This window comes from Mesoplodon densirostris, chromosome 10 (assembly GCF_025265405.1).
Source record: "Mesoplodon densirostris isolate mMesDen1 chromosome 10, mMesDen1 primary haplotype, whole genome shotgun sequence".
NCBI lineage: Eukaryota > Metazoa > Chordata > Mammalia > Artiodactyla > Ziphiidae > Mesoplodon > Mesoplodon densirostris.
The window spans coordinates 71,217,095-71,232,789 of NC_082670.1; the positions used below are offsets into that span (position 1 = coordinate 71,217,095).

General features: G+C 52.7%; 1 protein-coding gene across 1 annotated transcript in view; it reads left to right on the plus strand.

The window, feature by feature from the left end:
• BSN (bassoon presynaptic cytomatrix protein) overlaps positions 1-15,695 on the plus strand; it is an 85,411-nt gene that overhangs the window by 41,395 nt on the left and 28,321 nt on the right. Inside the window, exon 2 of the mRNA XM_060110586.1 lies at positions 7,794-8,202. Within this exon, the coding sequence (XP_059966569.1) occupies positions 7,794-8,202 (409 nt within the window). The remainder of the gene's footprint in view (positions 1-7,793; positions 8,203-15,695) is intronic.

A 15,695-nucleotide genomic window follows, 5' to 3' on the forward strand; every position in this document is an offset into this window, starting at 1 on the left:
GCCACTGGCCTGAAAGCTGGGCAGGTCAAGAAATGTTTTCTTGTGTGAAAACTGGCATTTTTTTAAAACTCAAACTTTCTGAATTCTCCCATCCATTCCTGAGAGAGTTGCTCCAGGACCCAGGACCTAGATCCTGGTGCCCACCATTCTGCAGCCCCTGCTTCTCTGCCTGGATACACTGGGGCCGCTGGGCTGGCCTAGAGGTCCTTCCTGGCCTGGACCTTAAAGGAGAAATCCTCCCATAGCATCTTCCTGGCCATAATTGCCTGTTATAGAAAGGTCAGCCAAGAATTTATCAAAACCTTGTTTGAAGCTGTGGGAACTCTTCCGGCTGCTCTTAGAAAAACAGTTTCTTTAAATTCACTCCCCTCCTGGTGAGCAAAGGCAGCCATTTATTTGTGTGAAATATTTCTTTTTCAAATATTCAACTGGAGGTGGCGGGGGCATGCTCTAGAATGCTGCCATGTGGACCCCGGCCTAGTTTTCCCTTGGGAGCTTGCACGGTCTCTTCCTGCTTTTCCTGCCAGTCTGCCCAGCCTGAGCAGGCCCTCCCTGACTACAGCCGCCAGAGGGCCTCCAGGCTCCTTCCCACGTGGGCTAGGGCAGCCACGGCTCTCCCTGGTGGCCCTGCCCTTATGGACATACCTGGTGTCTGAGCATCTTTGGTCACTGGAGCTTGTCGGCCTCATGCCTCTCTTGGGAGTTTCTGACAGAGGGGAGTCCAGCTTTTGACTGGATTATTCCTCCCAGCAGTGGTCATGGTATGGGACAGAAGGCCACAGGGGTACTGAGCAGAGCTGGTGGGGAGGCTGACGGGATTGGCCTTGTGGCGGGGGCTCCTTCCTGCCCTGCTAGCTAGCTTTAAGACTTGTTTCTGATTAGTCAGTAGCCTTAAATGCTGAAAGGGAGGAAACCTGGTAGAAATACAGCAATTTTTACACCCTCTACCTTTCTTGGCCATCTTTTTAAAATAACTATCCTGGATAAGGCATTTTTAGTCTTTCCCTGCTTGTCTTCCAGCCACTCCTTCATATCTCTGCCCTCTCCCTCCTTCTTCACCTGCCTGTCCTCCTGTGTCTTTTCCACTTTATGGCAGTGTCCCTCTCCCCTCCTGCTCACCTGTCCTCATCCCAGCCCTCTTCAAGGAGCAGGACTCCTGGAGGCTGCTGGGAGGAGCACTGGCCTCCCATATCCATGAAGCCAGGTCTTCCCTGGGGCTGGGCTGGGTCCCGATTGTGGACACCTCCCTCCCTCCCTCCCTTCTGTGCCCAGTGGAGACCTTTGTTAAGGAGGGCCTCCTGGGGAGGGCATTCTTCTGCACTCCCCAGGAGGCCCTAGGCTACTCCAACCCTGGCCCCCTTGGGACTTGTGTCCAGTAGAGTGTCACAGACAAATCTGGATCTCTGGCCATGGATGGGCCCTTGTGGTCAGAAGGATAGAGAACTGTCCTGTCCTGAGGATAGGGGACTGAGTGGCAGAGGGCTCATGGCCCTCGTGGGTGAAGCCTTTTCCTTCAGAGCTTCTGAGGCTTCTCAGCCCTCAGGGACGTATCCTCAGGAGCATGTTGTTGAATGCTCCTCCTTATGGGAACTCCTCTGACCCTGGGGGTTGTGTTCTTGTTGTTCTCCTTTCTCTGACCTCTGTTTCTGATACCCCTTCTGCTCCCATTAATGTTGATGCTCCCCACAAATCTTTTCTGGACCACTGCTCTCCATGTGATCTTTATCCCCTGAGGCTCGCCTGTGAACTGAACCCTTAACTCTCTCAGATAAAAATATCTAGACTTGTCTGAATTGAACCCAAGCTCCGACCCATTTCCTGATGTTCCTTGAGTGCCCCCCGAAGACCACCAACTCAGCAAAACCAAACTCAACCTAGTGATTTTGCCATTTCACTCCCCAACCTCCACCCACCAATTGGCTTCTCCCCCTGGATCCTCTGTCTCAATCAAAAGAACCACTCCTCCCTAGACCCCAGGTCAGAATACCCCTGCTGAGCCTACCCTCCCTCTTGGTCCCTGGACTATCTTTTGGGCTGTTGCCTTATTCTCACTGTCTCCCTACCACCACCATCTCCCTGACGCAGAGCTGGAGCACTCCCTTGTTTGAAAAGCTTGGAGGTCCTGCTCTCCTGGCCCTTCCTATTTTAGCTCTGAGCTTCCCATGTAGTTCTGGTAGTTGGGTGCACACTGTTGCCAGGAGCTGTTCGAGGTGCTGAGAATAGCACTGACTTACACCTTGTCAGGCCTCTGGGCCGTTGCAAGTGCTTTCCTCTCTGCTTTGATTGCCCTTTACCTTGGGGAGAACAGCCCATCCATTAAGACCTGGTTTAGATGTCTCCTAGTCCTCAAAGCCTTGTCAGACTTCTGCCTTCCCTGGACTGTGTGGAGGTGTCTTACAGTGATTTGTTTGCACATCTGTCTCCTCTCTGGACTGGAGGCTCCCAGAAGACTGGATCCCTGTCTGATTCACTTTTTAAAATTTATTTTAGTTAAATATTGAATAGGTGTTTATAGAGAATATAAGAACACTGATAAAATATGTGTAAGATGTAAAGGATAGCAATACAACGAACACCTGTGGGCCCACCTTCCTTTGTAAGAGACGTAATCCATTCTTACCATCAGTACCTATCACAGGGCCTGGAACTATCATTTCAGGGGTCAGTGAATCTTTGCTAATGACTGAATGCTCGATGAATGAGTGAATGAATGTGGTTTTCTCTATGAGTCTCTCAGCGTTGCTGGCCAAACTCCAGGGGAAGTGGTCGTAACTAAGTAACACCACTGCCCTAGCTCAGCCCCGCTCCGTGAGCTCACTGCACTGCCATATGACTTCCTGTGTACTTTGCATCTACACTTACTGAGTGTCCACTCAGTGCCCAGCATGGTGCTGGGGCCTTGGCTACAGGGAGAAGCAGAATGTCAGACCGCTTCTGAGGGAGTTTCCACTTAAACAGCTCTTCAGAAGAAAGAAAAAAGAATCCAAAGAATCCAAATTGCAGTGCTTCCCACCCCTCCATAGCCTCACTGTGCTCCCCCAGAGGTGGCGTGGGACATGGTTAGGGACATGGACTGGTGGCCTTGATATTGGAATCCCAGTGCCACCACTTACAGGTCATTATAGCTTTGCAAGTTCCATAACTTCTATGTGTGGCAGTTTCCTTGTCTATAAAATAGGCACATTGGATCCTACCGCATGGATTTGCTATGAGGCTTAAAGGAGTTAATATGTGACAGGTGCTTGGCACATGTGGTGCTCATGGTGAGGGCCCGATTAGTATCACCATCGCTGTGGCCAAGCGGAGTGTTCTATGTGGTGGGACTGGGGGTGCAGCCCCTGGCCAGAGAGGACTCCGGGTGCTGTTTCTGTCATTCTGTCCTGCGTGAGGTCAGATCCAGTGGAGGGCCGAGTGCATACCTGTCACATGCCATATCTCCTCAGCTCGAACACATTTTGGGGCCATGTTTTAATGTTCTGAGTCGTGATGTGACTGCAGTCCATCCATCCAGGAAACATGTATTGAGCATCCAGCACGTGCTCGGCACTGTGCTAGGCTCTGGGATGCAGCTGTGGAGAAAGCACAGAGGCCCTGCCCGCATAGCCCTGGCAGGCTAATGCAGGGACCACAGAGGGTGCACAGAAGCAACATACATAGTATATGATGAGTTGGAAGGCGCTCAGTGCCATGGAGAACAAAGAGGCAGGAGGGATGGAAGCTGCATTTTAAATAGGGTGGTCCAGGAAGGTGTCTCCGAAACGATGGCACCAGAGCAAAGACTCGAGAGAGCGCAAGTGCCAGCAGATGTAAATGCCCAGAGGCAGGAGTGGGCCTGGCGTAAGGGAAGTGGACACAGGGAGAGAGTGATAGTAGGAGATGAGGCTGGAGGGAAAGGGCCCAAATCTCATGGGGCCTCATGGACCATTGTAAAGCCTTTGGCTTTTCCTGTGGGAGGGAAAGGAAGGTTTAAGCAGACAAGGGAAGTGGTTTGATTTATGTACGTAAAGGATTATCCCAGCTGCCGCATGGTGAAGGCTGCCACATAGAGGGGCAAGTGGGAGCACCCCAGCTTGTGCAAAAAAAAAAAAAAGAGGGCACAGTGACTTGACAGGTGGAGCGAGGAGGCAGAGGAAGTGGCCAGATGCTGAAGCCCACAAGATTTACTGATGATTGACATGGGCTGAGAGAAGGGAGTCAGAGACTCCAAGGGGAAGATGGGGAGGGGCACATTTGTGGGAAGATCAGGGGCTCAGCTTGGACACAGCAAGTTTGAGGTGCCTGTAAGACATCTCAGTGAAGATGTAGAGTTGGCAGTGAGCCAAGGGAGGAGCTCAGGGGAGGGGTCTGGGCCAGACACACATTTGTAGTTATCAGTGGGGAGTGGGAGTTAAAGCCTTGAGTCTGGGTGGGTCTTGAGCCTCAGGGCTTTGTGTACATTTGTGAAATGCTTGTGTGGACAAAAGCTAAGTCCCTGCAGTGTAGGAAGTGGGGTCCCTGGTTTGGGACATGAGGAAGAACTTGCAGAAGAGCTTGGAAAGGTATGGCCAGGAGGGAGGAGGTCGCCTAGGAGAGGGTGGTGTTCTGGGAGGCCAGTGGAGAGCTTATTTCAGGAAGGATGGAATGCTCAGCACTGTCAAGTTCCGCTTCTGGTCAGGGGATGATCAGGTGGGAGGAGGAACTGAGAAGCGACTGTCAGATTTGATGATGTGGAGGCCACCGGTGACTGTCACCTGAGCGATTTCTGTGGAAGGACGGGCAAAAGCCAGGCTGTATTGGTTGAGAGGAAGGGAGGAGAGGGGCTGGAGGCCGTGAGTGGAGACCACTCTTTCAAGCAGTTTTGCTGTAAAGAGCAGCAGAGAAATGAGGCAGTAGGTGAGGGGGAAAGTGGGCCAAAGTTCTTGTTTCTTTTTCAAGATGGGAGACACATGTTTGTATGGCCATTGAAATCATCCAAATAGAGAGGTAAACATGGACGGTGAAGGAGAGGGGAGAATTTGTGAAGGTGAGAAGTGGTCCTTGGGAACAGGAGACAGGCAAACACAGCGGAACAGACGCCGAGAGGCCTTAGATGTACAGATTCCCCTCCAGCGGCTCCCGCTTTCCCTGCGAGATGGTGAGCAAGTCGCCAGTGACAGCGAGGAGAGGGAGGGACATGCTGGCGGCTTGCAGATCAAGGAGAGGTGTGAGGAATCATCCAGGAGACAGGAGAGTGAAGGGCTCATGGGCGTGTATTGTGATTGCCAGGTGTCAGCTACAGTCGCCGTGTGATGTGTGAACACACATCAGGCCTCTGTGCAGGGAGCGTTGCCCTTCCAGTGCAGACTTTGCTGGGTGCAGTGGGCATTGTTTGTGTATTCACTGTCACCACAGCTGAGTTGAAAGTTAACTTGAATTTGGATCCCTAAGTATCACATAAAATGTCCCCAGGAAGACTACATTGTGATGCAACACTGAATTAAAAAGTCACTGTGTACACGGAAGATTGCCTGTCACACCTCATGCAAAACAAACACAGTAGAAATTGCTAAGTTTCTCAGGAGAAACCACTGACCTTGCACAGCCTGAGAAGGGGCTACAGTCTCTTCACATATTATAAAGGGCTCTTCGTAGCTTCTGATTAGCTTTTAAAAAAAATTATTTTTATTTATTTGGCTGTGCCAGGTCTTAGTTGCGGCACACTGGATCTTCGTTGCTACATGCGGGATCTAGTTCCCTGACCAGGGATCGAACCCAGGCTCCCTGCATTGGGAGTGTGGAGTCTTAACCACTGGACCACCAGGGAAGCCCGTTTCTGATTGGCTTTCAAGGGCTGCTTTTAAATTCTAGCCCCAAATAATTTAAGTAAAAAATGAAATTATGAATTTAACCAAGCGGGATTATTTCTTTACAATACCTAGAAATTTAGTCTACTGAAAGGCCCTAGAGCCCAGGTTCCAAGTGTGGGCCAGAGATGGCTGCAGCCACCACCACACTGGGCCTCACAGCTGGTGGCAAAGGTGACTCAGAGGGGCTAGACTCAGACTCTGGTTATCCCACTGAAGAAGAAAGTGGCAGGTCTGTGAGACTGGATGGATGGGTGTATTCTGTTGTTGGTTGATGGACATTCAACAGTGTTTCCTTTTCCTGGAAGAGTCTTTATTAGACCAAGGGTGTGTCTCTTCCCCAGCAGTTCCTCGGAAGGGAAGAAGGACTGCAGAGTGTCTTGAAGTGGGCCTCGCCAGTGAGGCTCCTCATCTCCCCTCTGAAATAGCTTGTCCTAAGGCATCCTACAGTTGGCTCCTGAATTTTTTTGGCAAGCAGATGGTCTTCATATAAAGGCAGCAAACTTAGAATCCCCTCCTATTAGTCAGACGCTACAAGGACCAGGAACACTGGGGCTGAAGGGGCCAGGCCAGGATGCTCCACAGGCGGCTGTGGCTGGGCCTCTGCAGTGGCTCTCAGCCAAGCTGCCCTGTCGCCTGGGTGCCAGTATCCACCCAGATGAATACAGACTGAAGCAAGTATCGAATTTCAGGGAAGCAATATGAAGCATTGCTTTTGGCTTTTTGTGCTTGGCTTTTTTCAAATTGGAAAACTGGCAGAAATGAACTGAAATTGGGTCAAATGAGAAGGAATATAGGGCATTGAGTTTAGCCTGATGGTTTGCCTTCTACCTCATTGAACTACTCAACTCTGCTGGCTCTGCTGCAGCAGGGCCATGTTGGATGGAGGTTGGGGTCAGGCACATTGACCCCAACCCCCCTCGATGGTTCCTCAAGGCCTGGATCCTAGAACTCCGGTCCCACCCTGCCTTGCACTAGCAGAAAGGTAACACTTCACCCATCTTGAGGGACTTGGTCTGGCATTAGACCTGCTGGAAGATTGCCAGAAGGAAGGCTCCATTGTCCCTGCTGGAGATGGCATTAACCGGGCATTGGAGTGCTTCCCCACCCTCACCTCCAACTGCCTGGGGTCGGCCTCTGAAGTGGACAAGCCAGAATGTAACAGACCTGCCAGGGGAGTAGCTCTAAACTAGCTGCATGTTGAAATCACTTAGGGAGGAAAAAAATAGTAATGCCAGGGTCCTGTCCCCACAGATTTTGATGTAATTTGTCTGGGGTGCAGTCTGAGAGTCAGAAATTTTTAAATCAGCCTAGGTATTACTAATGTGTAGGTTTAGAGCCTTGGTTTTCTTTTTTCTTTTTTTTTTTCTTTTTTTTTTTTTTGCAGTACGTGGGCCTCTCACTGTTGTGGCCTCTCCCGTTGCGGAGCACAGGCTCCGGACGCTCAGGCCCAGCGGCCATGGCTCACGGGCCCAGCCGCTCCGCGGCACGTGGGATCTTCCCGGACCGGGGCACAAACCCGCGTCCCCTGCATCGGCAGGCGTACTCCCAACCACTGCGCCACCAGGGAAGCACCTGAGAGCCTTGGTTTTCAAAGTGTAGTCTGCAGACTATAGTAAAGGCATCACCTTAGAGTTTCTTTTTTCTTTTTTTTTTTTAACAGCTTTATTGGAGTGCCTTAGAGATTCTTAAAAGTGCAAACTCTACCCCAGACCTACTGAATCAGACTCTGCACTTTAGTGGGATGTAAGAGGGGACACTCATGAGCCGATCACATGGCCTGGTGCTGAGGGTTCAAGTCGGGGGACACTTGTCAGTCAGCACTTGGCCAGTGGGGGCTGTGATGATGCCACTGGGCAGCAGAGGAGGGTGGCGACGGGGCTTGGCAGAGTCACCTAGGTTGGTGGAGACCTCTGCAGGGGACTTCTCTAAGGTATATCTCTAACATCGTCGTTTTCAATGTCATTTCAGCGTTTCCAGGAGACTGGACCCCAAGGAGCCCCTGGGTAGCCAGAGAGCAGCTTCCCCAACCCCGAAGCAGCCTTCTGCTCCTGCTCCCAGCCGTGAGAGCCCCCAGGAGACAAGGGCACAGGGCCCAGCAGGCCAGGAGGCTGATGGCCCCTGCAGGACGCTGCAGGTAGACAGCAGGACGCAGAGATCAGGGCGGTCCCCCTCTGTGTCACCGGACAGAGGCAGCACCCCCACATCACCCTACTCCGTCCCCCAGATCGCCCCCCTTCCCAGCAGCACGCTGTGTCCCATATGTAAGACCTCGGATCTCACGTCAACCCCCAGCCAGCCAAACTTCAACACCTGCACCCAGTGTCACAACAAGGTCTGCAACCAGTGTGGGTTCAACCCCAACCCTCACCTCACCCAGGTAATCAGCTGTGCGCCGGCTTCCTCCATCCCACCTGCCTTCCCAGGCCTCCCCGGTTCCCCTTTTCACCAGCTCTCTTTTCCTGGTCATTTCCCTTGGCCATCAGCTTCTTTGTCTTCCCAGGGCTTGTATTCTGGCTCCCAGATGTGGTAGCAGAGAAAAAGTCTCTGTGGGGGATTGTCCTGAGGGATTCCTGCACCTACTGAAAGCTTAGGCTCAGTCTTGAGTAGAAGACGCTTTCTTACCTGGTCCAAGTTTGACCTGGAAAAATGGCCTTGGGGAGGGCCAACAACAGTCTTACAGACAACTTTTCCCAGTGGATGCTCATTTGGAGAGGGCCATGAGCAGCTGCAGGGCCCAAAGGGAGGCAAGTCTCCCTGGCCGTTGGCCAGCCTCTCTCCCTGACAGTGGGTCTTGGAGAGGGATGCCAGTGAGGGGAGCAAGGTGTTAAGGGAGATAGGAAACTGCCTCCCACCTGGGCTTCAGGAAGCGCCTCCCCTGGGCTTCCGTTCCAGTAAGCTGGGGCCTGATGGGGCAGAGCAGCTACCCATCCCAAGAAACAACCTCGGGGTAAAGTAGAGACCCAGACTGGGGGCCAAGCATCCACATGGAGACAGTGTCCTACACTCACCAAGAGGCCACTGCAAGGCCATTTCCATGAGATTGGCCTGCATTCTCCCCCAGAGGACCCTGGGTTCCCAGCCCCACCCTTGCTGTGTTGGGATGCCTTGAGTTGCTGTGGGATGCTCAGCCATGCCCCTGAGCCTCTCTTTGGTTCCATGGAGGCTGGGTGCCCCAATATACTAGCTGGGCTGGGGCCATACCTTTGAAATGAGTGGGTTTGTCAGCTTCCTCCCTCTCCTCCGCGGTAACCCACAGAAGTCTCTGGTAGTCCCCCCAGGGCTCTGCCCCTGGGCCGGATGGAGAGTGGTGACTGCAGGCCCGCAGCTGGGATTATCAGCAGCAGGAGCCGTTTGGACCACATGGGTGGGGGGATGAGTGAGAATAATTGTTCACAGGTCGGGGTCTATTTGTGATATGAGGTGCTGTGGGTGTGGGACGTGTGCTTTGCGAGAGGTAAGTGTGAGATTCCAAGGAAGGAGCTGCCGGTGTGGGGAGATGATTCAGTGCGTTTGCAGTGGCTCCTGGAGTGTGGGGGCTTTCTGAGGAGGCGTGTACACTCGTGATTATTACATCCGTGATTAGAAACAGCCCATCCCTGCACTGATCAGTTAGGTAAGTGTTGCTCCTCAGTATTTAGAACAGCGTGGTTAAGGCCAGGGAAGCTCACCTGGGTGTTTCTGCTAGCGAGAAGCCAGAAGCACCCAGCCTCACAGGAGCAGGGAGGCTTGGCAGGCAGGGATGGGAGAGGCTGCTGTGGGGATCCCCTCTTGTGCTGGCCCTGCCCCCCAGGTTCCAGCCTCCAGGGATGCTCACTAGAGCGGCAGGACCCGAACGACTCTGGGTGGGGTAGGCGGAGATCAAGGGAGAGCCGCACATGGTGGCACCAGTTTCCTGGTGGGCATCTCAGTCCTTCCCACACAACAAACTCCCCCAGCCTAGGACCTTTGGTGAGGTGGGAGGGGAACCAGCCTTTGGCTGTGCCTGGAAAAACAGCAGAGTGGGAGGACCTTGGCGACACTCAGTCCATCTGCCTCATTGTGCTGGGAGGAAGCCGGGGCTCAGGGCCAGGAGGAAAGGGGCCTCCAGCTTACTGCAGATTCACAGTGTTTGGTGAAGAGCGGGCCTCCGGACCAGGTCCTTCAAGGCATATACACGCAGGAGCTCCAAGACAGGGCTGTTGCTGGTGGCCTTTCCCAGACTTGCTTTCACTGAACATTAGGGGCTGCTGTTCCATGGCATTCAGTTTGGGAAATGCTGACCATTCTCCAGGTTCTCGCCTGGTGGATGCCCTTTTCTGCCATGGTCTCCAAGCAGAACCTTTTCTTCTTCACGGTTGGCTTTCAGTGGTGTTCCTGTCAAGGAAGAGAACCCTTGGCCCATTTTCCTGAGGGGCTGGCAGAGCCTAGTTCTTGAGTCAGAGCAGTTGCCCTTTGTCACTTCACTAAAAGCAGGTTCACTTCCCTGGTCATGCTTCCACGTAACGAGAAAGCACATTTTCAAGTTTTGCCCGTGTACCTGCTGATAGATCCACCTTGATCAAACCACATCTGTTCTGGCCCTTCTAACATGATGTTCATCAGCCAACAAGGCTCTCTGTGGGGTTGCCCTGGTGTCCTGGGCTGGGCTCCTGCCTGGCCTGAGGTTCTGGGCAGTGCAAGGGGCGGGTTCTGAAGTCAGGCTGGTGTAGGTGGCAGGGGCTCAGGCAGAGTGACCTTTTCCAGGAACTTCAGCTCCAGCACTCACTTCCTTTTTTGGTTACTCACTTCCTTTTTTGATTTCTCACTTCCTAGGAGGAGCCCAGCTAGAGTGGAAAGGGGTGGGGGGACTGCCAGTCCCAGCACAGATGCACTACAGACACTGGCCACTGGGCAGCTTAATTGGGGTCCTGTCTGGGGATGCGAGCTTGTGCCTGAAACTGCTAGTGTGGTAATGCCGAGGTAGCCTGGGTCCTGCATCCTGCCTTGAAGGTCACCGAAGCCTCATCAGGGCATGTGAGCAGGATGCATTACTCCTCAGCTTTCCACCACACAAATGACTTGGAGGGTTTCATGCCTCTCAGACCACTAATGAATCTGCTCTTGGATCTTTGGAAATGAGACCATGGAAAATGAACCTTTTATCGTGTGTGTCACAAGGAGAGAATCAGGGGCTGGTTGGTAACTCAAGTTGCAGCACAGATTAGGAATGTGGTAGAACTGTTGTGCTGAATGGCTATGTGAGGACAAAGGAATAGAAAGGAGGGAAAAGACTGGCACTGCTGGGCCAATGGTCACTGGAACTCAGAGTTTTGGTTTTTCTGTGTCATGGCATCTGTCAGGGTCTTATTACTTTAGCTGGGTCCTGTGGAAACAGCACACCAGGTGTGGAGATGAGAATCACATACAGGTCAGCCCTATGTGGCCAGAATAGTGTCTGAGATCTGGAACCACTGCTTTCTGGCCAGTGGACCCAGGGGCTGCTGGATGGGTACCACACTCAAACAGATGTGGCACTGGCTGTCCTGCCCGTGCCCAGGTTGGCTGGCTCTCAAGGCTGTGATGCCTTGAGAGGAAGATGCCTGCCCATGCACTTTGCTGGGGGTCTGAGTGCCTGGAGCACATTAAGACTTCATGGAAGTCAGGGAGCAGCTCAGAGCACCCTCTGTTTACAGATGAGGAGACCAAGTCTTCGTTTATTCTGATTCATTCTGGAGCAAGGGAGCTGGGGACCCAGAACCAGTAGCTAGGTCTCCAGTTTTACCCCAAGGACTCCCATCCCCATTCTCCTTATTCATAGTCCATTTTTGCTTGGGCTGAGGATGGTTCGTAGCAAGCAGGGCTATCCTGGCCACTCTTCGTGGTGGAGGCTGTTTTTTCCTGGAGATCTCCAGCCCTGGTTGCTCAGGGCAGGTAAATAATTTAACCTGTTTGAAACCATGGCAAAAGACTGGGGGTTTTCTTGTGGGGTAAGAACATTTCTCACCACCCACAAAAGACCCTCCCTGTGACGACGCACTGACCAGGGAGCCAGAGGTGTTAGCATTTAAGCCAAGTCACTGCCCAGTGATGGGGAAAAGACAGGAAGACTGTTCTCTTCTCTCCCTGGATGTAGGTTCTTGCACAAGTACCTTAAACCTCCGGAATGTTTAAGGAGAAGCAGGGTCCAGGGACCAGCGTCAGTGGCTTTGCCGATGCCCCAAGCCTGCTCCGTGCCACATTAGCCCACCTGTCTGCTCTTCGGTAACTCAGCATTCAGGCCTGCCACCCCTTTCTCCTCTGGGACAGAGCCACCTGTTCTGATAGCTGTGGGAAGGAGCCGGGTGTGGCCATGAGCCAGCTGGGTGGAGGGGGAAGGTAAGGTCGGGGAGGACAGCGGGGTGGGAGTGAGCTCCTGGAGAGGACAAGCTGTGGCTGGGGGCAGGCATGGCCTGTCCCTGTCAGCCCCCTCAGGGGCCTCCTTGCCCTGCTCAGAGCAGCCCCAGCAGCATATCCTGGCCTGGAACTCCTTCAGTGGAGTCTGTCCTCGCACTAGCAACAGCATCACAGGAATGAGTGCTGTGCAGAGGCAGGGCTGACTGCATGCCTGTGCTTCCTGGTCGGATCAGCAGAATCCTCTCAGAGCAGCACCTAAAGTGAGGCTGTAGCCTGCACGTGGGAGGCCCACGCTGTACCCTGTGGGTAGCAGCAGAGCTTCCACCTTATCCCCAGCCTTCCAGGTCCAGGCAGCCCATGTGCCTTCAACCTCCCTTGCTCTAGTCAGAATTGCTTATAAGCCCCTCTAAGAAAACTACAGAAGAGTGATCATGGTCTTTCTTCACCCGTTCCAAGGTCTAGACTGCTGAGACGAAGCCAAGACCAAGCTACTGTGCCCTCCCCCATTCCCACCCCATTGGCAAGCCTTGGGCTTAGGCACTTACCAGGGTGGGTGGTGTGGAGAAGGGAGGGAGAGACGCAGTGGCCACAAGCCTCTTCCTCTCCTGCCTGCATCCCACTCTTTTCCGGCGAGGGCTGGGCCACCAGCTGGCCCGGGGGTGGTGCTGTGAGTGCAGCACAGATTCCTCTGCTGCAGCCACCAGCCTTGCCCCCTTCCCTCTGCTCCCTCCTGGCCACACTGCCGCCTGGGCCACTGAGGAAAGAGGAGCGGGTGTTAGAAGGACATGGATCAGCGGTGAGCTGAGGAGAGGCAGAGGTGTCCTCCTCCTTCCTGGGCCCAGCCTTCCCCTCTCCACCTCCAAACAAAGAGGAAATGGATCTCCAGGTGGCGGGCCCTTTGGGAAGCCTTTCTCCCCTCTGTACGTCTAGTCCTTGGGTGGTTTGCCTGGCAGTAGCCACTTTGACCCACACAATCTCTTGAGTCGGTAGGGAAATGCCCCCCAAGCTTCAGCCAGCCCTGGGCAGCCAGCCTTGCTGTCAGTCCCTGCTCCCAGGAACTAGGCCCCTTGGCCATCTTGCTTGGGCCACTACAGGGTGGAGGCCAGAGCCACTGGGGGCGGGCAGAAGAGGTGGCTGTTCAGGAGTGGGAGTTTTTTATAGCTGTGGCCGTCAGGCATGGCACTTAACTTTTAGCTGTGAAAGGGGGCTGTAAAGTTATCTAAGAATGAATGTAAAATTAAATCAGAACAGAAAATATGAAACTTTATTCCTAAAACACCTGATTTTGTATGTGAGGGCAAAAGAAAACAGCATGAAAAAGAATGGAGTGAAAAGAGTAGAAAGAAATAAAGTAGAAGCAGGGAGAAGGGACAAGAGGGGGAGAGGCAGGAAGAGGCAGAGGAGGAAAGCTCCATAAAGTAGCCAGTTGCTGGCTGGTCACCTGTTGGTTCTGCCGTTTCTACTGTCTGTTAGCTCAAACTTTGGCCTGAGCAGGCCCGCTTGTATCTACTCAGTCAGAAGGTGGCCCTCTCCCTTCCTCTCATCCTTTCTTCCCTCCACAAATGCTTTTTGCGTCCATATATAAGCCAGGAACTGTCCTCAACACTGGAGATTCAGGCAGAGCTGCAGCAGATGTGTTGCTCAGCCTTGGGGAGCCTCCGGGCCAGAGGGAGAGGCAGCTGGTTCACCAGTAACCACGCCCGCAAACACACAGTCGCACCTGGGGGTCAGGGTTGTGGAGGACCAGGAGGAGGGCTGGTGGGACTTGCTGTGATGCTGTGACAAGACTCTTGGGGACTTCTACAAGGAGGGGAGGTTAGACTGCAGATGTTAGACTGATGCTGGACCAGAGACAGGTGGAGGCAGGGGAGGCCTGAGGGGAAGTACGTGGCCCATGTGAGGGCCAGGGAGCAAGCCAGGTCCAGAGGGCAGGCAGATCCTGCTGGGGGCTCCAGATGTGATGTCAAGGGTTTTGGATGATGGCAGTGGGAAGGTAAGGTATGCATTTAAAAACATCTTTTTGGAAATAGATAATGGTTATGGTTGCACAACATCATATATGTAATTAATGCCACTGAACCTACACTTAAAAATGACTAAAATGGCACATTTTATGTTATGTTTGTTTTACTCCCCTTCATAGATGTATATGTATACAACAATAGCACACAGACACACACACCCCACACTCTGGCCGCTGTGTGGAGAATAGCCTATAGGGGCAGGCTGGGGCTGGGGTAGAGATGGTCATAGGGTTGGGGGGAACCGTGACAGATTCCCGGTGTATTTTGGAGGCTAAACAGACAGGTTGTGGAAATGTAGTGGACATGGGGGTAGGAGATGGAGATGGAGAATTCTTCTGTTTGGGTCGTGTCAAGTTGGAGTTGTCTGTGAGCACCCAAGTGAGTGCAATAGGGTGACAAATCTAAGACCCTGGCGTGCAGGCAGGTCAGGACTGGAGGCCTTGGAGATTCACAGCCATATACTGACATCAGTATACTTCCCACTGAACACTTCAGTAAGCCTCTCATTAGTTAGAGATCAGTATTTAAGGGGTTTTTTTAAGGTAAAATTTATATAGAATGAAATGTGCAAAGCTTAAATGTACCATTCAGTGAGATTTGACAAAAGCATGCACCTGTGTCACCCAAAGCCCTCCAGTCAAGACAGACAACATCCCCATCACCACAGAAAGTCCCTTCAGGCCCCATCTATGTCCATCCTCATCCCTCCTCCAGGGACAACTGCTGCTTTGATTTTTTATCTACCATAGATGAGTTTTGCCTATTCCAGAGCTTCATATAAATGGAATCATACAGAATGCACTCTTTTGTGTAAGTCCTTTCTCACTCAGCACAGTGTTTTTTGAGCTTCATCCATGTGGTCAACTCTCGAGAAGCTTGGCTGAGAAGGAGAGGAGAGAGCCCGGACAGTAACTAGAGAAGGTGTGCAGGCAGAAGAGGGTTTCTGAAAAGCAGGAGACAGTGGTGCTGTCTGAGCTCCGAGAGGAAAGCGAGGCCTAGGCATGTGGGAGATGGGGCATGATTGAAAGAGTGGGGCCCCCGAAAAGGCAGGTCTAGATCCTGAGTGTGGAGGAGGCATCCTATTATGTGGCTCCTTTTTGAGACACTGGAAGCAGGGCCATCATTTGATCCAGAAGGCAGGGGAAGATGACAGGCAGGGATGGGGATGGAGAAATTGAACCAGCCTTTGTGGAGAAGAGCTAACTGGAGAGATGGAGTGAGTTAACCAGGCAGCTGGGGGGCCCGGGAGAAGCTAGGACATAAGTTAATTTACAGTGGAGCCCCTTTGCCTGGTACCCATTCAGCTGTTCAGGTGTAGGCCCGGAGAAAAAGGTATGCAGTTGGATCTAATTCTGGAGCAGACACAGGTCAAGAGAGCACAGACATTGAGCAGAGTGTGACAGGATCAGCAGACCATAGATTCAGCTGGGTAGGAAGGGATGTGAAAGCAGAGGGCCCATGGACGAACAGAAAGCAGAGGCTTGGTTGGGGAGGT